The sequence below is a fragment of the Bradysia coprophila genome, chromosome X, assembly GCF_014529535.1.
Source record: "Bradysia coprophila strain Holo2 chromosome X, BU_Bcop_v1, whole genome shotgun sequence".
NCBI lineage: Eukaryota > Metazoa > Arthropoda > Insecta > Diptera > Sciaridae > Bradysia > Bradysia coprophila.
The window spans coordinates 2,099,114-2,126,287 of record NC_050737.1 but is presented as its reverse complement, the minus strand read 5'-3'; the positions used below and the strand labels follow the sequence as shown (position 1 = coordinate 2,126,287).

At 35.3% G+C, this 27,174-nt stretch overlaps 3 protein-coding genes across 8 annotated transcripts; 1 reads left to right on the top strand and 2 right to left on the bottom strand.

Moving 5' to 3' along the window:
* Window positions 1-693: 693 nt before the first annotated feature.
* LOC119081943 (patj homolog) lies at window positions 694-5,612 on the bottom strand. Its single transcript, XM_037191211.1, has 4 exons — window positions 5,191-5,612; window positions 4,102-5,093; window positions 3,671-4,033; window positions 694-1,545 (listed from the first exon to the last, which is right to left on the bottom strand). Exons 2-4 carry the CDS (start codon window positions 5,029-5,031, stop codon window positions 883-885), a joined length of 1,956 nt encoding a protein of 651 aa, XP_037047106.1. The 5' UTR covers window positions 5,032-5,093; window positions 5,191-5,612; the 3' UTR covers window positions 694-882.
* A 1,653-nt stretch (window positions 5,613-7,265) lies between these two features.
* LOC119082831 (protein hemingway) lies at window positions 7,266-15,200 on the bottom strand. 4 transcript variants are annotated; one of them, XM_037192496.1, is made up of 3 exons: window positions 15,105-15,200; window positions 7,683-7,870; window positions 7,266-7,623 (listed from the first exon to the last, which is right to left on the bottom strand). In XM_037192496.1, exons 1-3 carry the CDS (start codon window positions 15,153-15,155, stop codon window positions 7,338-7,340), a joined length of 525 nt encoding a protein of 174 aa, XP_037048391.1. In that variant the 5' UTR covers window positions 15,156-15,200; the 3' UTR covers window positions 7,266-7,337. The 4 variants fall into 4 exon arrangements, with proteins under 4 accessions (XP_037048391.1, XP_037048400.1, XP_037048384.1 ...); XM_037192505.1 differs by lacking the exon at window positions 15,105-15,200 and adding an exon at window positions 8,515-8,793; XM_037192489.1 differs by lacking the exon at window positions 15,105-15,200 and adding an exon at window positions 8,223-8,463.
* LOC119081947 (NADP-dependent malic enzyme) lies at window positions 11,188-26,262 on the top strand. 3 transcript variants are annotated; one of them, XM_037191237.1, is made up of 10 exons: window positions 11,188-11,520; window positions 16,039-16,157; window positions 16,236-16,342; window positions 24,113-24,271; window positions 24,346-24,522; window positions 24,595-24,993; window positions 25,064-25,403; window positions 25,467-25,594; window positions 25,659-25,953; window positions 26,028-26,262. In XM_037191237.1, the coding sequence occupies exons 1-10, from the start codon at window positions 11,456-11,458 to the stop codon at window positions 26,141-26,143; spliced, it is 1,905 nt and encodes a 634-aa protein (XP_037047132.1). In that variant the 5' UTR covers window positions 11,188-11,455; the 3' UTR covers window positions 26,144-26,262. The 3 variants fall into 3 exon arrangements, with proteins under 3 accessions (XP_037047132.1, XP_037047122.1, XP_037047141.1); XM_037191227.1 differs by lacking the exon at window positions 11,188-11,520 and adding an exon at window positions 15,599-15,850; XM_037191246.1 differs by lacking the exons at window positions 11,188-11,520; window positions 16,039-16,157; window positions 16,236-16,342 and adding an exon at window positions 21,144-21,165.
* The last annotated feature ends 912 nt before the right edge of the window (window positions 26,263-27,174 follow it).

Below are 27,174 nucleotides of genomic sequence, written 5' to 3'. Positions count from 1 at the left end.
AACTTGCTTCATCTGTTTTTCAGCTAGTCCGTTTGTGCAAAGAAAAGTCCTTATAGAGCATTGGTAAAACCGTAAAAATCCGTATTAGCAAATTTTGTTTGTATCAGTGGACTATCTAAAAACAACAGAAGCAGATTCATGTCTGAATTTCACTAACATAATCTGTTAAATTTCAGTTTAACAGTACTGAAATGCTGTAAAAATAACGAAATGTTTTTAATTCTGCTCCAACAATAGTTATTTGTGTCACTTCGTTCGGGCTACAGCTCGCGAAATTGCCTAAAAACAATCGTCCAAAACAGATACTCAAAAAAAATTTCATGTCGAAAACCAGAGAAAAATCTCAAAACTCCCTCATTTTTGGCACCGACACATGAAAATACAAATGTTTTAGTATTTCAAAACTGACGTACGAAAAATCTTGATTGTTGAATCTCAACGGTATTTTACATGTAGCCTTAGGCTTCTCTTGGGATTCACGTATAAAATAACACAATTACTTGTGTCGTTAGGATAGCCTCAAAGGACTTTCATAGAAAATGGGAAAGTCTCCTTGGACCCTAATGAAAATTTTAAATTTTTTCTTTCGAATTTAAGAAAGCCTGTGATCTCACCAAAACTATAACAAAAAAGTTACTTACTGTTTGGGCTTGACAGTTCAGCATTTTTCATAAGTTATTCGTAAGGGGCGCCAGCCTTTCACCTCTCGAATATAACTCTACCATTTGTGCGGCGTATTGTCGCACTTAATTAAATTCAGGTAAACCGGACACAAATTCAAATTCGATTCAGTTTGTTATTATGTTACAGTTGCGAGTAAATCTTCGATCCAAATATTATATCTTAGATATCCAATTCAAAAAATATTTCAATTGCGCTTGGTTATGTGGGTGTTTCTGGCGATGCAATGTTATTTTCATCCGATGAAGATAGTGGCCTGCACAAACCAATGCGAACCATGCCAAGTGGCATACCTTTCAATATTGCCACCGATTCATCTAACGTCAGACCCTGTAGATTGTGTTCAGCAACCGATATCAGCCTGTCACCCGGAAATAGTAAACACGTCGTTTCAGCCGCACCACCAGATATTAAGCCACGCACAACAATAACCGTTCCTTCCGGATCCAATGGATCTTGATAGTCGAGTATAGAAAACCCGAAACCGCGCTCCGTTTTCTCAATATCAATGTACACCACCTCACTGCTCCATAATGCTAATCCGGACACTTGTTCAACGGATTTGGATCGTTGTTGATCGGTTATCGTAGCTGTACTCGATGTATATATTGAACTTTCTGATTGAGCTTTAGTTAGTAACAGGCCTTGCAAGGACATATGACCACCGGGTAATATACTTCTACTTTCGAAAGCTTCCACATTTTGTGAAGTATTTATCACAGTCGGTGCGTTCGGCCCACGAGCACATATCATTTTTACTTCATTCGGCAGTTCCTTCAGAATTTTAACGACATCCGTATGCTTCAAACCTTGCAGTTTGTGTTCGTTCACTTGTAGGATTTCGTCACCTGGCTTGAGGCTACCCTAAAATATTAAAGAGACGAAAATTGTCAACAAATTGATCGTTGAGTCGAAAACGTTAATTGAATATCAAATCAATGGACGCTAAAACATTTCCTATAGGCAGGGAGATACGACGGCTCTTCATCCCCTCTTTTTAAGAACAAAGTAACGAAGTAGACATAAATTACGACACCGCATCAGTCTTGTACGTACAGTCGGCAAAGCATCAAGCATCTGCGAATTTGTACATTTTTAAAGCTAAAACCTTCGAAAATATAGTGCTGGACACAAACTTTAGTTACTACCGATAAGGACATCTAATTATATACATTAACCTTACACGTCACCTTCACCGAAAATCTACCAACAATCGTCAGCCTTTGTTCCTGTATCATGGGTGGAGAATGGATTTTTTCGTTTAAATATCAAAATCGAGAGACTTTGGACGTTCCGAAATATCAGCAATTTGTGCATAAACTTCGTCAGGAATTCGAGTCCGAACTTTCCATAATGGATCCAACAGAAGGTTCAGTCAAATGGGCGCAATTAAACAAAGATAACATTCCCGTTAACAATGTATTTGCTTCATTCACATACCATTGCATCAGAGATCACATATCCAAAGGTAATGGTCACGGTACATGGACTCTGTATTGGAATCCGACCGAAACGAATGCCAAAAACGATATTCATGCCAGATGTGCTCCGATGTTGTTTAAAGATCTTAGCAATCAGATCCAAACGAAATTGGTCAACGAGTTTCCGGATCATTTTGCCGTTACGTGGAAGAATGGTTTAAGCGGATACGAAGGTTACGATACGTTTCGAACGAACCAACGGTACGACACTAGAGAAGAAGATATGTTAAGGCAGATGATGATTGCCATGAAATGGAATGAAACGGATTCGGACAGCGAGCGGTGTATTCATCATATTCCATGGAGCTACTGTAGCGATTGCAGTGAAGATTTGCTGGAAATGCACGGATACTAGTCGTATTACGGTTATGAACTGAATTTTGCCGATTTATTTTTTACACTTTTTTGGTTTATCATTAAATTTCCTCTATTTCAAATTTTTCAATAAATTAATTCGTTTTGAGAAATTGGGTTGCTTGAAAATCACGAATTGGGAGCAATTTTCGACTGAAGTGAGTGAGAAAGGTTTAAAATCGGTTGTGAGGCAGAAAACAAAGTAACGAAACGCTTCAAATACAATACCGTTACGACTACCGTTAACAAAAGAAAACTAAACTCTCGCCCTGGGAATACAATCAGTTTCCGTTGAACCAATGGAACGATAAAACTACAATCTTCCTTCATTCCGATCGCAAATCCATGACGAGTCCCGTGATGAACGAAATTTCGTTTTGAAATTGCTTGAAATCTGTAGGACTTTTGTTAGAGCAGAGAGTCATCTCATTCACTAGTGATCGTTACAAAAAATCCTTGAGTATCTCGAAGCAGTGCTGGGAAGGTTGTATTTCGAGCCGAAGGCGACAGTGAGACACGGTGCTTTGTTGTCTTGCGCCCAGAAAATGCGAAAAACAGGTTTTTAATGACGCATTTTCTGGCCGCAAGAAAATAAAAGGTGTTTTTGCTTCACGTTTTCTATTTGGCATAGGCGTTCCACTCAGCCAGGTCGAAATCGCAAGAAAATCTCAATTAGCCTAACAATGAAATGTAATTTTCAATTTTCTTATCTGTCTGAATTTATACCGTGATAAATCTAAGTACGACTCGAGTAAGACATTATAAAATCAGTGACCGCTCTTGCTAGATAATTTATTAAATCTTCATCTCTTACACTGATTTCCAGCAAAATTCAATCTTGAGAGTTCTTCGGCTCATCTCGGTGCATGAAAGTGTTCGTAATTAAATGTCTTGAAATCTGTAACATTAATGAAGATGAATCAGAACTATTTGGTTTAGAACCAATTTCAATCGTGCGCCCAGACGTAAAAATGACACTTCACACCCAGGTTATGAAAAAATCAAACGGAATTTTTACACCGATCCAAAAACCTTGTTATTTTCCCGACGTCTAATCTTTCGGTTATTAAACCAGTCACCACAATAAGATTTGCAAATGGTTAGACCCGACAAAAAGTACCACTAACTAACAACAACATTGAGATATAACTTACTAGTAGTCCAACTGGTCCATCGTCAAGTATCGATCGAATGAAATGATGCGGCCGTTTTTCAATGCCATCTTCAACGTCCACTGTTCCCTCCAAACTGATTCCCAGTCCTGCCAGTTTATTGAATTCGGCTACAAGGATTTTACTTGCTGGATATTCTTGCACCCATGCAGCTGTCATCGAATCGATGCTTGGTGTTGGTGTTGGTGTTGTTTCCTTCGAACTGTTGAACTCACTATCACCGTTACCGTTTTCGTGGCCGAATATATTTGAATCGATGGTGGTATGGGATTCAAGTTCAATGTCAATTTGACAATCTCCACTGTCTTCCGTAACCAACGATTCAATGTCTGATTTTGCAGGTACCTGAAAACGGGAAATTGTTTTATTGGCTGACTATATACTCGGAAGGACAAAGGAGATCGACTTCATACCCATGTTAATGTTGCAATAGATGGACTTGGTGGTAGAGATTGATGTCGACTTTCCTTCGCGTCCGTTAAGGCCACTTGTAGATGTTCGTACTTTCTTCCGCGTAGGAACCGTTCCAATGTTAATTTAACCCGAATATCTGTGTTCCGTAAAATTTCAACTGCTTGATGATTGGTAACGCCAGAAAGTGATCGACCATCTACAGCAACGATTCGGTCGTTTATTTGAATTTTCTGACTCGTTTCCGCTGCACTTCCTTCGATGATACTCTTCACAAATATGCCAGAGAGATCTTCCTCTTCGCACACATAACCAGCCACTGTAATGCCCAGTCCGTAAACATTTTTGCGCAGTTCCACTTCATATGTTTCCGTTTCCGGCAGATCCATATAATTTGTTACTATCGAGGGAATATTTAACGAACACGGTGACACCAATGCCATACTGTTCCGTTGGGATAATATCCCATCAACGATTGAAACATCAGCACTATGCGGCGATATTAACTGGTCGGTTATGGTAGCAGCAATAAACGAACCAGTGAATGCTGCTGTTTGAATTAGCTGTCGTTCCAATTCTTCGGGATCAGTTAATAGTTTTGTTGGTATGATGGGTGCATGGCTAGCAAGTGTTTGATAATCTGGAGCAGTCGGTTCGACAGGTCTAGCAACAATGATACGAACTTGTGTTCCGCTTTGTCGGAGAACGGTAGCTACCTGTTCCGAACAAAATCCTCGTAGATTCACATCTCCGATTTGTAGGACATGATCTCCACAATTCAATCGTCCATCTCGTTCGGCTACACCACCGGGTATCAATGCCTTGATGACAACACCAGTACTCTTGCCACCTACCAACATGAAACCAAGTCCATTGCCATCGTTGACCAGATCAATCACTTCAACTTGTGACCATTCTGTACTCAAAACCATTGCAATCGGGCGAGATTTGTCAGTCGCTATGCCATTAGTTCAACATTATCGGATTGGTTTGACTAAAAGCACGAAATTTTCAATTGAATTCGAACATTTTTCAATACAAATTCGTTGTAGGTTAATTATGTATAAAAAGATCGATATTTCTCGCCCTACCTTACATTCTTAATAACACATTTACTAGATCAACATCAAACGAAAACAGTATCTTGAGTTTCCGGTCTCGCGAATCGATTGATCTTTTTTTAGAATCGAAATCGAACGAAAAATGCTGTGGCAGCTAAACGAAAGCCAGAATCAGTGTCGTTTTATTATTAAATTCTCGTGGAACCCGCACTTTCATAATAAATTCAGTTTTTTTTTCCTTATCAACTGTCAAATGATTGTCGTTGCTATGTCGTTGATTGGTTCGAAACATGTACAACCAAGAGAAAAAGACTGTTGAACGAAATGCACTATATAAGTAACTACAATGAAATCTTCAACGAATCTGTCAGTGAATACGTTTTGTAGAACGAATCTTTCTCATCTGTTTGGTTGTGTGTGCAACATTGCAATTTGCGAATGAATAGAATGTAAAATGTTTACAAATCGAATACAATGTATTATGGTACACTCGCTGTCATTTCATACAAATGTTAAAGGAATAAAGATAGGTCAGTCAGAAGAAGAAAATGAATCTGCTCCGTTTTCTGACTGGTGACGAAAATTTGGTGTCATGTACAATGCTTATAATTTAGATGAATGGTTTGGGAAGCCCAGCAGCAAGGGTAAGAACATTTTCAACATTCGTAGGTACAGTTTGAATTTGCCGGTACATTTGCCGATGAGTTTTTTTTTTGTCTTAAAGTTTATTTTTCATATGAAACATAAAAATGTTCGGATATGACAAGCAATTAAAAATTTCCATCATCTAAGAAGTACAATGCAGTATACACTTTCCAAAGGTCATGTTCGTCTCTACCATCCTGTTTTGCTTTATTTTCTAGTCGTTCACTTACTGATCGTAAAACTTTAATAGTATTTTAAGATTTTCAGCCTTTTGAACCCAGGCAAGGCAGCTGCCTTGACGTAAGTCATTTTATTTACAAAAGGCTTCAAAAACTTCGCATTCAGTCTACAAGAAATTTTTTAAGCGAATATCCGTATTCGCTGGAACTAAACGGGATGGAAAAGGGGCCTGAGCATGGGGCATATATTTGTATATTTCGTTGACAAAGGATTTTCCAAAATACCCTGGGGATTTTCAGAGGATTTTTTACTGATTGTATATGGTTTTTCAGGAGCTTTGTTTCATTTTTCAAGGCACGGCAGAGTAAAAGTAAACCTGGCAGGAGCGGTTCATTATTGAAACGTCAAATGAGGGACCTGTATGAAAATGAACTCAAATGAACACTGACATAAGTTGAAAAATTTAATTCGCAAAAAACATAGGGCTACTAGATTATTCAGGTCCCTAGTCAAACAAGCGCTCCTGCCTGGTTTACTTTTACTCTGCCGTGTTCAAGGACTTTCTTTTTTTATTTGATCTTAAAGGATTTTCTATGATTTTGTGGATTTTCTTTCGTAAAATTCTGGAGGATTTTCTTTTGGCTGACAAACTATTTTATATGAATATTTGCCCGGGTCCGAGACAAATTGTTTAACCATAATTGTTTAGGATACCTGGTTGATCTATCAGCTTAACAGTTTTAAACACTGATGAACTTTTACTACTTTAAATGCGTGTTGAAACTAATTCTTGCTCAAACTATGAAATTCAAAACTAACTTCGCATGGAACTTTTGGGGCTTACAAACCTGTCGAACCTGTCGCACCTGTCTCAATTCAACATTTTTCGTGGTAATCTCGTTAGTTGCAGACTTAATGTCTCCTCAATTTCCTCTTTGTGTAGCTTTTGTTTTACGTTCGCGTCAAATCCTTGATCACATTTCGGTTGAATGTCTAGAACTGACTTTCGTTTGTGTATAATGATTTATGTTACGTCATAGTAAGCTTTCCTTAGGAAGCATAAAACAGAAGCACCCGATCAGTCATTGAAATTTCGTATTACTTCTCTAAGATCATAGTACTTCTTCTAGCACGAACACTCATTTTTCCAACGTACAAATATTTCTTATGTTCATGCTAGAAGCAGAGCTGTGCTAAGATAAACAAAGAACCTCAATTTAAGATAAGTTGTGACCTTCGTTGTGACATAGTATTACTGTGCTAACAAAACAACATTCATACAAGTCACACACCTGATAGATATTCTTTATTAAAAATGTCTCAGTAAAAACACAAAACCCAAAGTTGTACAATCAATTTGTTGATTTTCGTCTAGCAATTTTCTCAATTTTTCGTTTCAAAAGTTGATTGTGAGCATCAATTTCCACTTGCTTCCTTCGACGATTGACAGTAGCGCTAGAAACTCTTTTTACATTCTCCTTTATCGGGTCCGCAAACTGATCATTCCGCCGTACACTCGGTATATGACTGGATGGCTGCTGAGATAGTATCTTACTCAAAAGAATTCGATTCGACCTTTCAATATCTCGCATTTGATCATTGGAAAAACTTAAACTTGCTCGGGTACCATTTTTGTATCTGAAATTTGCTGGAATTTGTTACAATATCTTTAAGTATCGCCATTAAAGTTAACCAACTTCTTTGGAATCGGTGATACGTCTTTCACTAAGCGTCTTATGAAGTTCAGGTGAAACAATCGGTTTCGCTCGTCGTATTCACTTGGTGGACTACTCAGGACTCTATCTCCATTCGAAGAACTGCTACTAAATGTTTCATTTGCGTAACTTTCTTCGTTGATTGAGCTGTTTTCTTCACGAATTTCTTCCTGCAATATTGAAAATAGAAAATTTGGGCACAGTATTTTCGTACAAATTTGTAAGTTACTTGGAGGAACATACGTAGGTCAATTACTGATCCCTATCTTAAATCAAAACGCAACCAGTTTCACGCAATTAATCGGAGCGCTTACCATTAACATTTAATTGCTTTCAGGTGACGGCAATTTTCAGTAATAAAACATCGAATCGTGACTCGAATTTCAAAATGCTTTACGTTTACGATTGGAAATTATACACAAAGCAGTATAGTATAGCGTATTAAATTAGAAGCCCCGATTTATCAATCGAAAATGCAATATAACAGATACTGCATGGTAAAATTTACTATATGTTTAATACCTTAAACGAAAGACCTGTAAATGCACTTTCCAATTCGTCTTCTTCGACATTGTTTGCATCTTTAGAATTCAATTTGTGCATAATATTATCCTATTTGAGCAGACCTCAGCGAATAGTTTACACAGCCAAGAAGTGAGATCAAAGAATTTATGTATTCACCAACTAAAAACATCAATTTTACTAAGCTATAGTCTCCTCGGATGTTTGATTGCTTGAACGTTTGGATACTACTGAAACGTGCTCTGTGACTACCTACATGCATTAACGATATATAGACACACAGCAAACATACATATAAGCGGCAGGTGTAATTTCCTTTCATAAAACATTCAGTATTCATTATGTCCACGAAAGTTTAGTTTATTAAAGTTACGTTATATGATTGCTATGTAGCAGTACTGTTTTCACAAATAAAAGAATATCGATCAAACCTAAGCCATTGGCCTCTAATATCCAGCATTAATTTTGTGATGGACATTTTTTTTTCACAATTTTAATTAACAATTGGAATTTAAATCTATTTGAATGTGGTGAAACTGTAAGTTCGTGAACTTGTTATCTCAAAACATCAAACACGGTTAGTTCTAAATATCGAAGAGCTTAAACCGTTTTTTGTTCCTCTTCAGTAAAGACATGCTTTTTTTTGTCTTATTGATTTCCAAAGATGCGTTGTTTAGTTACAAGCGTACCCAAACATTACAATTTATTCGCGTTTTTACAATTCAATTTCGATTCTCATTCAACACTACATTTTGTGTACACATTGTACATTTCTGGTGTATCTATTTGATTGGTTTTCAATTAACGATTGACTGTAACATTACAATTTGAAGCATGGCGTGTGAAATTGATGCCAAGGCAATGGTTTGATGGGGAGAAACCATTAAGCGAAATGGTTCGGTATTCTTTTGTGTCTGTGAACAATTGATTCAACTACAGTAAAGTCGATTTGAATGATCTTGAGATGATATGACTTCTAAGAAGCGCTTCTATGATTCTCTCATGTGATGGAAAATTTAATTTTCAATATATTCCGCATCATATACTAACAACCTCTTGGGAGGTATAAAGTTCAATAAAGTTTTCGAAGAAGAAACATAAAATTATAAGCCGAGCCTGAGCGAGTCATACCTTAACAGAACTGCCACTAACACCGTACGTAGTTTTGAGATGCTCCTAACAGTAACTCAAGTTAAGTAAACAGCTGCCAAGAATAAAAAGTTCTATTTTGACTAACTTCAACAAGATAGAGAAATTTTTGCGCAGATTTTCAAAATTTACGAGCTGAGAAATTTATATGGTCTACTTCGTTGTAATTTTTTTTTTGTCGCAACATAACTTCATGCAAAAATCACAAAACATTGAAAAAACACAAAACTGAAAATGTGTCAGTTTTCAGAATTCCGCGAGTGTACAACCAAAACTATTTTTTTTAAATATCAAAATAAAATACGAGACACGCAAATGTAGACTATAATTTAAGGTAAGCATCGATGCCTCTTAATAAATTTTTATGCGCCGGAAACAGGTATATCGATAAACTGTTTTGCACTAGAGGGACAAATGCGAGATCATCGTTCGTTTATAGTAGCCTATGATTCTGCACATCTGTCCCAGGGCCTATTTTAGGGAATTTAATTTCCAAAAATTTCCAAAATTTCACAAAAATTCTTAAAATTTCTAAATTTTGTTTTCTGTTAGATCTCATTCCAAAGTAATCTGTTAAGCTCAAAGACATGAAAAACAGCTAAAAAGGCGGTAAAAACAACATTTACGATGTAATCTGTTGTGTTTTTAGATAAAATGACGAAAAGTGATGGAAAAATGTAAGAATTTTTGGAAATTTAATTTCCTGCACTCGATAACTTACGTAATTGTTTGGAATTTTCTATTTTGCATTGTGTGCCTCGCCTTCGACTCGACCTGCAAACGCCACACTTGGCAAAATAAAAAGTTCCAAGTTTGGATAAAGAAGCAAAATCTACTATAATCCAAATTATGCTTACAGAAAAGCCTTACATACATACTTAATGAAAATTTCTAACTTATCGATTTCTTTGGTTCTACACAGTTTCTCAATTTTTATGGAGCAGCTAATTCTCGCAGCAAATGAGTTCAAATGCAGTAAACACTGCAGTAAATCGATTCAACCAAAATAAAATTTTCTCTTACAAAATCTTTCGAACAACGCAATGATAAACCAGATGAATACCCCTTCGATAAATCGATGCGGAACTAATCGTTTCTGAAAATCTTCATTTATTGTACATTGTACATTGATAAACATCATCTCGATGAATATAATGTGTCTGTGTTGCAGTACATTCAAAAATTCTGTTTTCTCAACTCAACTGGATGATAAATGCTTTTCTAGACACATGATGTGGTGTTTGTCACATTAGGCCAGCGGCTTCGAGTCACTATATATACACATCAAGCACCTAAAAGCGCATTTATCACTCAGTGGCAAAAAAAACTATTTCAAACGAGCAGAAAGCTCTAATTTGAAAAATTCTATCCATAAATTAAATGATCAGTTGAAATCTCTCTGTGTCAATTTCACAAAAAGATGATTTAACAATTGACAAATTGTTATTCTGCCAATGAAGAATTTATAAATTGTCTATCGATATTAGTCCTAAATTCTCAGTCTCATATTGTGAGTAAATTATTCCGAATGTCACCTAGGCGAATAACTTAAATTACGTTCCACAGATGATTATCTCAATAAAAAAATGGGGGACAAAAAATGAAATCCCAATGTAGTACAAGACAGACTAATCGTCTACGAATATTGTGACTGTCTCATGCGGTTATTGCATAATTAGCAAGTACAACCACAAGGTCATTGAAAATGAATGCGCTTTGTTTGCTCTTGCTTTTTTTCGTTGTATTCTATAAAAAAAAGATCGTTAATTGACCGTGTTTATAGCATGTTCGTAATAATGTAAAATATTTTGTTTCATTTCAGTTCGATCTGTTCACAAGATATGTTATTCCAATAGCAGGAGGAACATAATATCGTTGAAATTTTCGTGTTAAAACCTGTGCTGGATTTTCACTGGTTTCATTTTTTTGTGTGTGTGTCATGCGTTATTAAATTAATAATAATCCCAAAAATTGAGGTTGTTAATCGATAACGTTTTCAGTTGATTTGTGTTTTTTTTCGAACGTCAATAGTTTCAATTTCTATCAGTTTTGTGTTAACTAAACATTTCTCAACGAACGGTAAAATGGGCAATTCTGGTTCAATATGTGCGGATAAAAATGCTGCAATTCATCTAGAGACGAATGGAACGTAAGTTATTGTATTAATTTCTGTAACGATGTTTGCTTTACGGTAATTGCATTTTGCGCAACAAATGACTGAAGCGACCTTTACGGTTTGAATTTTTGTTTTAAATTGAATTAAAATGCCCTATCTGACAATGACATCTTGAGTGTGTAATGAATACTGTACTTTCGAAAGCCAGCCTAATTTCAACTAATAATAGCCAATGATATAGGATTAACGTTTTCAGTCATTTCTTTACAAAACTTTTTCCTTTCAATTTCACAAAAGCAGTGCCATGAACTCAGCATTTTTGGATTTTCAGAGAGTAAATAAATTTTCAGACAATAAACAAAATAGACAGCGAGAGCCTATGTGTATTCGACAATTTTTATAATCTGAAATGCTAAGAGTTACGATCGTAACAAAGTAGGGCAGGACTAGTGTATATCTCAGCTCAGTGTAGTCAACTTATCTGCAGATTCAAGTATTATTCATAGAATATCTCCAAAAAAAACTCCAATTCCTTTCTGTGACGCTTACATTAAGAAAATGTGTCATTATGACATTGATCTGGGGCCCAGGGTCTTCTGATACTATCGTTGGTATCCGTTACACTAAGATGTTATATCGGTGTATGTGTGTCGCGTGGTGTCCACGTTACGTTTATTTTACGTATCAATCGTAGAACAAACGTTTCCATTAAAATCAGAAGCTCTAGCTGTGTCGTATCCGCGTGATAAGCATATTTTTTGTCCTTTATTATGTAAAAACTCAAGAGTCATAGCATTCCAATCAAATAAAAGTTTTTGTTGATAAGGGAATCTTGATCACGCAAGTTCTTTCATCTATTTATGTTATATTATATTGTACATCTCTTCATCAGCTACAAAGTTATCACTCGTAACAAATTCAAAATTTCAACGTTATCTGCTATAATTTTTGAATTTGTAACTGGGGTCGAAAAAAAAACTGGGGAAAGTCGGAATACTGCGCATATAGTATGCCTTTTTTGTGCAAAATCAGAAGTCTAGTTCCTTGAAAAGGCATGGATACTCAGCTGAAATTAGAGTCTACATATGGGCGATTCGTAAATATATTAACGAAAATGCAGTACTTAAAAGACGCCAGAATATAGGCGTTTCCCCAAAGCATCCATTCCAATTAAGAAGTATGGATGCTTAGCTTTCTATGTAACACTTACTCATAGATATTCTAATAGTCCGTTGCCAATTCGCAACGTTAAAAATGTCGAATGTCCTATCTGAGAAAACGGGTCATTATTGCGGTCATTTACAGTATTAATTTAAAAAAATTCTCAAATCTCATCAATGCATCCATGACTCTTCACGGTGTTAGTTTAAGTAAGTTTCCGTTTCCACCAGCTAGTAAGGACGATTCTTCTCTCTGGCACGCATGATTTTTGTTTTTGCTAACCTTTGAAATATTTTCAACAGACAGTTGGACTAAATAACGCTGACGTCATATAACAAATAAATATGTCAAAAACTGAGCGGTAAAATGACCTGCAATGCGGTATGTTTTGGAATAGAACAGCACTTACGGAGTGAACAGCAAATTCCAATAGAATTGATTGTTAGTTTTATCCCCCTAGGCTAACAAGCTAAGCAAACAAATACTTCAATTGGTTCAGTTTTTTGTTATCTGTAAGTCGTTGACATCAATTTTGACGACACTGTGTCTTGTTATCTGAAATAATTAAGTAGCCGTAACCGTCAGTGTTTGTAATTTTGAAGAATATGTGTACATAGTCACACAGTTTAAATAATTACTCTATATTCAAAGAAAAGCATGTACCGCAATGAATGTACATGAACTTTGACTACTATCAGAGGACGAGAATGACACGCACAAAACAAAATTCTTGAAAATTCTAGAAGTTTTTTGAGATTCTCGAAGTGAACTTTCGAGAAATCTCTGAGACGTTCCTCCCTGAGCTAGCTGTAAATAAATTGAATTTCCTCTACTGCAGATTCTGTAGCACTGTAGCAGAGACCAAACGTTTACATTTATTAGCGAATATGTGCGGGTCGTGGATAGTCCTAGCTCCTAGCAAATTCCTTTCAGTCAGTCTGTTCTAAATTAGTTTTGTAATCGAGCAAAATTGCAGGACCATGAACACGTTAGATTTGTAAGAGCAAACAAAATCAAAAGAAAAGGATTGATATAAACAAAAATTTGGACGAACCGAAAAAATTAAAGATCAAAAAACAAAATACAAGAGCAAGCTCACAGTCACAGCAAAAAAGGCCAAAGATAACAAAGTAATAAATTAACACAAATAGAGACTGCCACAGGGTGTCGTCGAAATGAGCCAATAGCCAACAGGCATCGTCAAAATAATTATCCAGACAACGAAATCGTAGGATAGCATACAAAACAACATAAGAAACTGATACATTTTTTGAAAGTTTTTAAATAATTTGGAAAGGTCAATCACCGAGGGAGTGCTTTACGTTTTATTTCGGGTTGTAGTGCAAAGAAAACACCAAAAGACACCCAGTCATACCAAAAGTACCAAAGACTGAGTCATCAATTGTTTGAACCTTGCTCCTGAACTCACGACATACAATTGTTAAAAGTTTCCTATGTGCAGAATGAGTATCAGCTGAATATAACGAGCTGATCATCTAACACACTTGTTGTATGATAAACAATCAAAACGAATTCTTCACATTGTGTTTATTTCATCCATACGTGTTTTGTGCGCGCATAGATGACGTTAACGTACAAATGCATTGTGTGTAGGTTGTCTTTGAATTGTTTACAATTTATGGGTGATAGTACCTAATGTAATCTCGATTGTTTCTTGATCGTGAACAATTCAAATGAAGAAATTGGATTTTACTAGATTTATCGATCAATGAGGAGTAAAACTGGCAAACATAGCTTGAGAGAAATTTTAATGGAACTAATTTTGTCATTTGTTTACAACACAAAATGTTTTTGTTTGTACACCGGCTGGTGATATTCAACTGGTGCCTATTCTGCACATAGAAAACTTTTAGCAATTGTATGACAACAAATCGTATACTTTGGGTACAAATATGAAGTTTTTCCTGGTAATTATTGAGATCTAATTCAAGAATGATGCTGCGACTGTTCACAACGAATACACACCCTTGTGCGGATATCATCTACAAAGCTGTTAATTTCGATTTCCCAATAATAACAGTAGGATGCTGCATTGAAGTAGTTAAATTTTGTTGTTAAATGGTTCGTTTTTATCTTAGTAAAATGACTTCATAGTTGACACACACAAAAATATCGAACCATTCCAAAACGTGTATTTTACGTCTCTTCGGAACATATCGAATAAACAACAAACATAATAGGTAGTACGTTTATAAACAACGTAAATTTTAATATACGTCGTAATTTGAAAGACATCACGCATCGCATAATACATATTTCTATGATTTGCTCGTTTATTTCAGCTTTGAAATTTTTCATAAATTTAATTAAGAATGTAATGAAAGAAAAAAAAAAACGAAAGTTTAACACCTACATTCGCTATTATATATATATATATATAGGTCTCAGTTTAGATGTACAAAATATTTCACTTTTGAATCGCGAATTCGAATAACCATGTCGTAATTAACACCTTGATTAAATGCTGATATGAAATTAGTTTTCATATTGTTTCGTGACTTCTTTTATTTACGCTATCACCTGAAACAACCTCTTCTCAAGTGTCTTTGGTCACGATAAGACCAATTTATTGTGTCTTTTTTACCAATAACAATGCCGTACACAAAGCGCGTCAACAAGTTCATACACTATGCATAACTTCAGTGAATGTTATCTAATTTTCTTAGTTCCGATACCAATTTTGTGTTATGATAACACTGCCACATGAAGACACTTGTTAGATATAGATAAAAGAAAAGCAGATAATAGTAACGACGAAAAGCGTGGTAAGAGAAAAGATAAAAGACAATGTAACCCATTGATCTATATATTAATTTGTATATCTCATTTTTATTGTGATACATACCGAGTAATGTGTACACTATACATATGGATAATACGAGTGGCTTGAATGGGCAAATATTTTTTTTCTTTTCGGTTTATCTAGTATCGTCTTGAACTTTGTGTGGAAAGCGCGTGAGTGAAGAAAAATAAACCGATTAAGTGCGTTATAACATAAATTGTGTTGTGTGTTCCAAAATCGAAGAGTTTATATATACAGAATCTACGTGACGTTATTTTGTCTGTTGCATAAAGTATTCATGATGTCAAAACTGTTATCGGCATTGTCATTCAATTTTCTGGAAATTCAAAAATGTATTCCCAGTTATATCATCTCACGATCGAACCATAATTATGCAAAGTAAATAAAAAAAGCTGAAGAATTTATTGTACATCCATAAATGATTTTTTATCATCACTCAACATACGCCTCATACGACACAAACTATGTTATATGAGTGTCTGTACACAATTTACTGATATATATTGCAATCTAAACCCGAGTTTATTCACAGAAAAAAAGTAACATTTCTTTCTATACAATCGCAGACCCACTCACCCAATGAACGGGACACATGCGCAGCAGACACCGTCGTACAATCAAACAGCGGTGGAACTAAGCAAGCGCAATTTTCATACAAAAACAGTTGAGAACGCGTTGTCCAAAGGTATAGTAGAATCAACCTATAATCAGTAAACAGCTGATCGCTTTCATACTACAAGTGCTAATACAATGAGTAATTCAGAGAAAAATGTTCGCGACAGACTTGGTCTATGGGGATTGGCCAATGACACGGAAGTGGCTGGTGCCGTATCCGGTTTGGAACGTATCAAAAATCCTCGGTATAATAAGGTTCGTACAATTTGCATTTTATTGAAAAATTTGTGTGGGTCCTTGGGGTGCAGTTGTCTCGGGTAGTTTTCCAGTGATTTAAATTTAATTGATGGTAAATTGAAATGTGTCATAAAAGCAGTAAATCGGGAACAAATATAAAATTTCCGATATAAAAATTCTTTGAAACAATTAATGGAAAAATCAAGTTTGGTCATTGTTAAACCGGAAATGTGCTGGTCATTAAATAAAATTTCAAGAATTGAATTCTTGACCGTAAATGATGTAACTATTTTGTCTACGAAATGCCAAAAGCCATCGTAAAACCAAACGAATTATATATTGTGGTTCATTCAAAACTAAACTTTTGTCTCGCCGTATTTAATTTTTCATCGGGATATTGCTGTGAGTGTTACCTGGTAGTTAACATACACACCGATTATACTATGTCGTCACTAAGACGTCTATTTTTTGCATTTCAAATTACCGATTTTCTCACTGAAAAAAAAACCCGCGAGTTATTGTAAATAGATTTCCGACTCAAAAGTTCAAAGTCTTTGAAATTATTCGGTTTCAAAAACAAAATCGATCGAACGACTTCCATTGATACATTTTTGTTTGCTTGATATGGAACAAAAGGTCTTCAAATCATAATGCGTAAAGCATAATAGAATCAAACGTTATGCATTCATACACCGCATAACTTTTGAACAGCCCGACATGACCTCAGTCAATGTCATGATAATGAAATTTAAAACTTCGTTTTCATTATTTAAATTAACCGTTCAAACATTGAAGTGCAATGTACGTACACATTTAAATAAACAAAAAAAAACAGATAACAGCAGCTACAAAGACATCACTGCTATATTACTACTACAATATATTGAGCTGACACAGAAAAGTGCGGATGAATGACATAGGAAACACATTTTTTGTTTAAATTATTGCAGCTGATGCATTCCAATTGCAATTTCGCTTATTTCGCAACAATTTAGTTGCATAATTCCCAATCGAATAGAATGTTGCGATTTTATAGGTTGCGCAATTTGTTACTCAGTGATCTCTGTGAACTGGATGTGTATAATAAGTTAGTATCAGTAAGATTCCGATAGATAAGGATATACGATTCATATGTTTCTACTCTTATTACATGAAGTGTGATGAGATTTTGCTAATAGTTTGTGAACGTCGTGAGTTACTTTCTTTGTAGCTCAGTCAAACTAACATATTTTAATGAAAGAAATCAAAAAGTCCGAGAAGGTATAAAGACTAAATGTTCAATAATTGATGTGAAATCTATTACTGCGATATTTTCAACATTTCCGTCGCGTCGTTTCAATGGCCTAAATTATTTGTATTTTTCTCCTCCTCCTCCTCCAAAAATCGATATTAATTTAAAATTTAAAATGATTGTTTCGATCAACTACTTAAGTATGGGCTATACTAAACATGGATCACAATTTTCTTTTCCAAAAATAGTCTGAACAAAATGTTTATTTAGCCCTCAAGGACAAAGAAACTGTTATACAAACAACACTTTAAATCAATAAATTATAGAAAAAAAAAATCGTTTCTCATTATATTGTTATTCGAACCGTGAAGTGGACTTGGAATGACCTATCATACCCTATCGGCGAAACAACGTACTTATACACGGATAGCAACGCGTTAGAATTTCTAGGTCTGGTTATTTGATAAAGAAATAGAATCAATCGCATCATCTATCAAAGAAAACACACTCCTAATTTATATCGCATACTGGGTGCACATATCGTTGTATACATGATTAAATGACTTATCCACTTGTTATTAATAACATATAATTGACTTCGATAATCTCTTCAGTTTAACCACCTGATTAATGATAACGAAAGTTTTGAGTTTCGGATAACTACTACAGCTTTGAGTCTCATCGACGACTTTTTTATCGCAAAACATTTCAATAAAAAAATTATTTCCAGCAAGATAATTAATGACTTGTACGTACATAGGTATCCAAGGCCGTAATTTCAATATTAATTGAATTTAAGATAAGAACCTTATGGACGCATCAAAGTGTTATTAAATTTCTATTTTTATTCATTGCAACTGAAACTAACTTTCGATGGTTCGTTTTAATTACGCAATAATAAAGATTATGCCATTGCTTTGAATGTAAATTATGAATAGGCAAAACTTTTAATAACGTAGATACTCCTCATCTAAATTATCAGCTGTGAACGATTTCATTTACCTCCCGAAGTAAATTAACATTTCCATTATCACATACAGATTATACGTCTATCATATGGTGACCGCAAATAACTATGTGCTTCGCATCTCTGTTTTGGTAAATAGATTAAAAAAAACAGCGCACAACCAACAAACATAAACATCGCTTTATCTACCAAATAAAAAAGTATTTATCAAAAACCTAAGTATTTGCCCAAATCTACGTACATATTCGATGTCATTGCCAATGCCGTTTTTTCGGTTTATTTTTAGAATGCGTTCGTTTTCGAAATGAAATAGTTGAAAATTATAAGGTAAGCATGACATTGTCAATAGAAACAATCACGACAATTTTTTTTTGTTATGATCTCGTGTAGTCGAAGAACGGCGTTGATCTTGTGTAATCGAAAATTGAAGTTGAGATGGAAGAGTGAATTTTTAGAATGCGACAAAAATCGGTTATCTTCATTCCATTCTTAGATTAATCGTCACCTACTTATCGTTGCTGGTCAATTCTAAAAAATTTCTCAAATGACTGTAATAGCCCGGGGCTTCCCGATTTCCTGGAACATAAATTCTGACAAATTCTCAATTAGAAATGAATTTGTTTCAGCCTTTTCTACAGCTGATTCAGTCATACATACAAAATTACTCCTACTTATTAATACGATTTTACCACTCCCACTCGTGCACCTCACCCGTACTTTTGTTTGAGTGAGTATCCCTAAAGTAAAGTTTTTCGTGAGGTTTGTCCCAAATTTTAGTTACTTCATTGTCTTATCAATATCACTACTGACGAGTATTAGTAATTGCCCACCAATCATAACTGGGAATGATTCAAATTTTCTAAGGAACCGATAATTGTAATACACTGGGAATAGAAATATGCACAGACAGGCAGATAGACAGATAGATACCGCTTAAAGGAAAGAACTAAAGAGCAGCACAAATGTTGAGTTGCCTAAACTAAATTCAAAATTTGAATGAAATTACATGTTTTGTCTAGCTGGAAGCATGATTGGCACTTTTTAACTCATAATTAGCAATGATTCGTTGACTGTAGACCATCAAAATTTATTTACGCATCTTATGTAAAAAGTTGGCTTGTTTCTGTAAAAACCAGATGAGTCATTGACAGTACCTACGTCACAATTATATTTTTTTATAATTAAAAACGGAGGGCATGACGTGCATAAAATGATGGAACGTTTCTTTTTTGACATATAAATATATTGGCCAAATTACTATCGCTGTGTAACAAATTAAGACAATTTACAGCGGGAAAGAGTACAAGTATCAAATTTCATAATCGTCATCAATCTGATTATGGTACTACTGACGAATTCCACACCGTAGGATCAAAACCGAATTTCAAGCAATTTTTATAAATTAAAATTTACTGTGAAATAAATACACACCGCAATTAACCTTTACCTGTTGCATTTACAATTGCAAAAAACTGAGACAAAAATCCTTGAATCGAATTTGCTACAATTCAAAATAACATTGAAGAGTGTTGCAAATTAAGCACCTGCTAAAATCCGCTTTATGTATTCCGATCGAATAATCGTAAATTTGTGATTTACTGAATGGGAAAAAAATCTGTACGAACAGCATAATCGTTTCACCGCGCGCAATATGTAAAAATGTTTGCCACTTATCCACGTTTTACTAACAAAACGGCAAATATTTGAAGAATAGCAACACGAAATGTTGATACAATACCAGAGGGCAATCATGTCTCGGGTGTTGTTTTAATTATTTTTTTTTTCATTTCAATCAAATATTTGAATATGAGTGAGGTGATTGAGAGTTGAAAGGAGTGTCGATATTTATTTTTATATCATAATTATATAGGTAATAACATACGGTCGTGTACGATCAAGTAGGAGAACAACATTGTTGTGAATTGATTATCTCGTTAAACATTCGATTTTAACCATTAAATTAGAACATTCAACTGAACACACATTAGTCTGGAAAGTTTGATTATTTCGTTGTGTTTGAATTACTTTGCTGGTTGTATTAGGTTCGTACACCGTCTTTCAATCGCTGCGCGGTTAAACAAATAATTCATGCGAATATATATATTGTACGCTGGTACACCGTAATAACATGAATTTGTAATCACTTTTACCAGCATAATAAAATCGTATGCTACGTTTCAATAATTATATTTGTATATTGAATCACCCAAGTCATTCACGTTCAGACTTATTACATCAGAGATAATAACGTCATTCTTGGGTACAATTAAAAACGAATTTATCATTGCCAGCCGCCTGAACATGCAACTTTTTACATGAAAACAAAATCGTCAAATAAAACGAGTAATTAATTTTATTGATAAGATAATAATTCCAGTTCGCAACACTCTCAGACTGAGCTTGTTATTTTTGTTAAATTTGTGAAAAATAATGAATTTCTTTCTCCACAATTTTTATTTTTAATTCGAGACCAGCCTTACGTGTAATGTATATTATAACTCAACATGAAGCGATCATACAAGTGACGAGTGTTTCTCAAGTGATTCAATATTAGAACAACGCGTACAGCCAAACATAATCGAGTTTGATTAGAAGGAATGTTTTTTTTTTCTTCTTCGTCTCTCTGTTGAGTTTTTATTAATGGTTTGTTATGGAAGTTAAAACGATTTATTTTCATATAACAGCCGGATTCTCAATTTATGACCCATTCTGACTCAATGTAACAAGTAATTGACCTCTAATAATATTACTACACCAATGCGTAGAAACTCTGATTATGTTCGTTAACAATACATGTTGGATATATGCTTAAACTTTCAAAAACAATCTTAATTGCAAGAGTAAAGAGTAAATTGTTTAGCGCTAATTAAAGTATTTTCTTTTTAAAACGTTAGCTGCTGTACCGTTTTCGAACTATTTACTCTGCCAGTGTGCTAGACACGGTTTATGTAATCGTGTGCGATTAAAGATTTTTTTTTGCATTAAAAACTTCGACTGCCTTTATGTGGATTAAAACTGGTTGCTTCTCGATTTTAAAATTCAATAAACTTCGCATTTCTCGTTATCTATTGCAATCGTTGATATAGAAATCAGATCAACTCAATTAAACTTTACCCAGGAAGAAGGTGGTTTTGGTTTCTGATTACATTTTCCATTGAAATTACAATCACAGTTGCAGAAATAATTAACTGGAACAATGATTTCATTAGCTGTAACCTTGCGTCTTGTGGTTGCTAGTGAAAATAAAGAAACACAGGAATCGAAATATCTTGACTACGATATAATTGTGGTACAAACTGGAACAATGCAATAAATTAGTTGGCAATCGAAACGTAAGCGTTACTTACAAAATGTATTTTTGAAAATGGTCCACGTATTTGTTCGTTTTATTCCACCTATTGCCTGAAGACCACTAATTTCACCTCTTATCAATTTAATCTTTTTCCTTTAGAATTATAATGTATAGTTACTGCAATTGTAGGACTATCAAACTGTAGTATACTATTGACTTCAAGTAATCCTGGACACCCTGGAGTGATAAAGTAATCTGTGCAGTCCTGAATAAAGATCGGCAATATGTGGTATAATTGAAGCGAATGGAATTTCACGTTCTCACTCATTTTATTCCACCAATTGCGTGAATTGTTGTGTGGTTGCAGCAATTGTAGATCCATCAAATTGAAGCATTTCTAACAGTGAAGTGAAGTCTAACAGCAAAGAATTGCTCGTAGATTTGGGATAGGTTGGCTTACATCATATAACTTGAAAAGTTAAGTTTTCGACGCATGTAGCATGTAAATCAATAACAGCGGTCCCACTAAAATTTTCGTGTCCTACCGCAGGACATTGTTTTGAGATTTTTTAACGAAAATAACAGACATTCCAACTGAGGTTCAAAATAGTTATTTATGCAAACCTTAGATGCCTCTGTGGCATAAAATATTGTATTTGACTGAATGCAAAGTACTTTATTATGCTCCCAATACAACAAACGGCCCATTTTAAATTCTGAAATATCAACCCTTTAATAAAGTACTTTGTACCTAGATTGCATAAATAACTATTTTTCTATTTACGGTTTCTGTTTATTCAATTCTTTGATTTTCGTCTTTGTTCGCTGAATTGCAGCTGTTAGAACCGTTGGAATTTACACACGGCAGAGTAAAGTAAACCAGGCAGGGCGCTTGATTTGACTAGGGACATGAATAATCTAGTAGTATGTTCACGATCAGCTCTTTCGTCCTGCTGTTTTTTTTTTCTACCACTTTTCAGCTTAGAATTTTTGGAGATCTCAATAAACCTGATAGTTTGTGACAAAGTGACAGCAGACGATCAGTTATGGCGGGAATATTTATAACACCCTTATATGCATCAATACCATCCTTGACTGGCTGCTGTTCCTTGTATCGACTCTTTATTTTGCAGAAGGTTTGTGCATTTGCGTGGCTCAAACAAAAACACACTTTTGCCAGTCGCGAAATAACTGGATATTTAAAATGTCCAAGAATATCTTTCATCTCTGATAATCTAAGCCAACAATCATATGAAGTTAGGTCGAATAATTTACTTTTAGAGCTCAAAATCCGCTTGATATTGTTACTTAATAAAGGTCCCTGAAGTGCCCTACGTAGGACAGTAGGAAAAATTTCGAAAAAGTAGGACAAAGTAGCAAAGCAGGAAGCGCTGTAATAATCATTCTTCTCTGCAAATTTTTTGCAGAAATTTTCATTCGCATTATGACAAGAAGTAATTTTCATCGAACACAATATATCTGTGTACAGTTCAAAAAATGTCCTAATTCTTATTCACAATTTCTTAGCCTAATGCAATTAACAACCTCAAAAATACAAATTTCAGAAAGATGGCACGCGTCAGTATTTTAGATCTTGATGCTGTGTAATGTTAAGGCTTCACATTACACCACGTACCATCAAGAAAAAGTATTCATTCATTCATCGTTAGTATTACATAAAAGCCCTCGACTGGTGTGAACTGAGCGCGTTATGAAATTAATTTCTTTCGGTCATATTGGCGATATTTTTCAGGACTGCACAACTTTTACCGGTAGCAATTTATTTATTGATAAGCGAAATGGTTCAATTAATAAATTTATAGTGACCGCAGGTTCCAATTAATTAATTTTGTTTTTTTTTTTAATGTGGATTTTAATAGAAAGAAACATTTAACACACACAAACCTTTTAACAAATTGGTTGCCTCAAAACATAAACTAATTAAATTTTATTAACTAATAACAATTTATCCACTCTGTAATTAAAAGTAATGAGTCTGTGGCATGGTTCTAGTACCCGGTTTCTGATTTACACCCAGAGGCGTACATAAATGTGTTCCACCTGATTGATATTGGCACATTTTTAATTAAAATTGATTTTTGAATGAAATATCAATCTGGTAGTTTAACGCATAACGCGTAATATATATTTTCTCCTCAATTAATTTTAGGTGTATTATGCAGAATCTTTTACTTCGTTAGTTAAACTATTAAATAAGAGAACACATGCTGGCCAGAATAATTTTTAGTGTGGCCTTTTTCTACAAACAGTAAAACTGAAACATTCTCCTCTTTACAGGGATTAGCTTTCAACAGAAATGAACGCCAATTGTTGGGCATCAATGGACTTTTACCAGCCGTCGTCAAAACCGAAGAGGAACAAGTTCAGCATTGTTTATTGCTTCTAAACAGATGTGAAAAGGATATCGACAAATATGTCTACCTCAACAATCTATACGTAAGAGTGATCCATCAATCTTCTCCATTTTTCCGTTTTAGTTTGAATTGAACCGAATTTAATTAAACCGATAGGAACGCAATGAACGTTTGTTTTTCCGTGTTCTCGCATCTGATATTGGAAACATGATGCCGTTAGTTTACACTCCAACTGTTGGACTCGGATGCCAGCTATTCAGTTTGCTCTTCCAATATCCGAAAGGTTTATTTATTACGATTCATGATAAAGGCCATGTCTACGACATTCTCAAGGTAAAATATCCAACAACGTCACTCAACCGAAACGTATAAGATGAATTTCAATCATTGCCTTTTCACATGCAGAATTGGCCAGAGACTGACGTTCGGGCAATCGTCGTTACCGATGGAGAACGAATTTTGGGTCTGGGAGATCTAGGAGCCAATGGAATGGGCATTCCAGTTGGAAAATTATCGCTTTACACTGCATTGGCTGGAATTAAACCGCATCAATGTCTGCCAATTACCTTAGATGTTGGCACAAACACGCAAAGTATTTTAGATGATCCAGTGTATATTGGTCTGAGGCAAAAGCGAACAACTGGTGCTGAATACGATGAATTCATCGAAGAATTTATGGTGGCCGTTGTTCGTCGTTTCGGTCAAAATTGTTTGATTCAATTCGAAGATTTTGGAAACTCTAATGCGTTCCGTTTGTTGCACAAATACAGAGATAGCTATTGCACATTCAATGATGACATCCAGGTAGGGATAAGCAATTTTAGATAGTCAGCCATGAGATGCTGAGAGAATTTTGTTCCTTCTTTTCTAACAGGGAACCGCATCAGTTGCACTTGCCGGTGTATTGGCATCATTGAAATTGACCAACACCCGTTTGAGTGACAATACAATCCTGTTCCAAGGAGCCGGAGAAGCTGCTTTGGGTATAGCTTCGTTGTGTGTTATGGCTATGAAGAAAGAGGGCCTTAGCGAAGCAGACGCTGCTCGCAAAGTGTGGCTTGTTGATAGTAAGGGTTTGATTGTTAAGAATCGTCCAAAAGGTGGTTTGACTGAACATAAACTACCATTCGCTCATGAACATGATCCAGCTGATACTTTGGCTGAGGCCGTCGAACAAATTAAACCTACAGTTTTAGTTGGTGCTGCAGCTATTGGTATGTCCTTTTTGATGGCGATGCTTGTAGATCAAACACTAAACTGAAAAATGATAATTTCAGGAGGTGCATTTACACCAGCTATTTTGAGGCGAATGGCTGAATTCAACGACAGACCAATAATCTTCGCTCTTTCCAATCCAACAAGTAAAGCTGAATGCACCGCCGAAGATGCTTACAAATATACCAGCGTAAGAAACAATCTCACAATTCATTATTCGGTCATTCGAAATTGAATCAAAAATTATTTCGCAGGGTAAATGTGTCTTTGCTTCTGGTTCTCCATTCCCACCTGTCGTATACAATGGAAAGACATACTATCCAGGACAAGGCAATAATTCATACATATTCCCTGGCGTCGCACTCGGTGTTATTTGCGCTGGTGCATCGACCATTCCAGAAGAGGTCTTTCTAATATCGGCCGAAAAACTTGCTGATATGGTTACATCCGCTGATCTGGATAAAGGAAGCCTGTATCCACCGTTGGAAACAATTCGCGAATGTTCATTGAAGATTGCAACGAAAGTTATGGAATATTCATACGAAAATGGTACGGTTTACCGATGAGCGTGTAGTTATCATGAGTTTGGAGGGTGTGTACTGTACAGATAATTTTTTTCACAGGATTAGCTAGCGTTCGTCCAGAGCCGGAAGATAAGGAAGGCTTCATCAAATCACAAACGTACGAATTGAGCTATCAGTCGGCATTACCGGATGTGTATCCTTGGCCGAAAATGTAAAAACTCAAATCCACAACTTTTGAATCAGAATTTATTGTTGTACATTTCATTATGGTATCATTTCTAAATAAATTATAATTTTCCGTTTTTGTAAAATAAAAGAAAATATTTTCATTGAACTTTTGGAGTTGTACATTTTTTTCAAACACTTACTAAAAAATAGCTCAACTAACAACTTGACCATACAGCTGATCTTTAGTCTAACTTTGTAAGTGTTAGCATGAGCTCAACCAGGCATGAGCGCCGACGGAGAAACCTCGGCGGCGGCTAGCCGAAAAAAATTTCTCGGCGGCGGCGAAAAAGTCGGCTTGAGCCGGCTTAAAACGGCTCGGCTCCTTTTAACTTTTTTTCAAAATAAAAACGTTTAGATAAATTCATGGAAAATGAACTAGTAAGCATGAAAATGAAATTGTACGGAAAGCGAAAATGTAGGTAGATTAGGTTGTTCAAAGTGCAAGTGGAACTGGTCTTGTTACAAGCAAGTCTCTAAGTCTAAGGTTCACTAACACGTCAAGTTTTATTGCCTCAAAACTTGAACTAAATGGAAAATCATGCTCCGGTACACTCATTTAACTCATTAAGAAAATGGTTTTCGATAAGAAATCGAAAGCTCACGAAAATCAAGTAAAAATTGAAAAGAAAAAAAAATCGAGAAAATTCGCAAAGATCGATAAAGTTTTCTCAAATTTGTGAATTAACTGATTGTGCGCCTTCGGCTCGTTCCGCAAAGGTCATAATTGCCAAAACAACAAACTTAGAAGCGAGGACGTAATATACCATTCTGGAAAATTCATGAAAATTCAAGAAAATTTTCAAAATTTTCTTAATTTTGTAAAAAAATTCAAAAAGTACTTGAGCTGCTTAGGATCAACAGGAATCTCGGTTTTCAAAATTATTTCACCCATTCACCTTTCGAAATCTTTATTTCATTTTCCAGCCGTTTCAAGCCGGCTTGAGCCGTGTTTTTGGCACCGGCTCGGCTGCGGCGCGGCTTGCTCAAAAATGGCCGGCGGCGGCTTCATCGGCGGCTT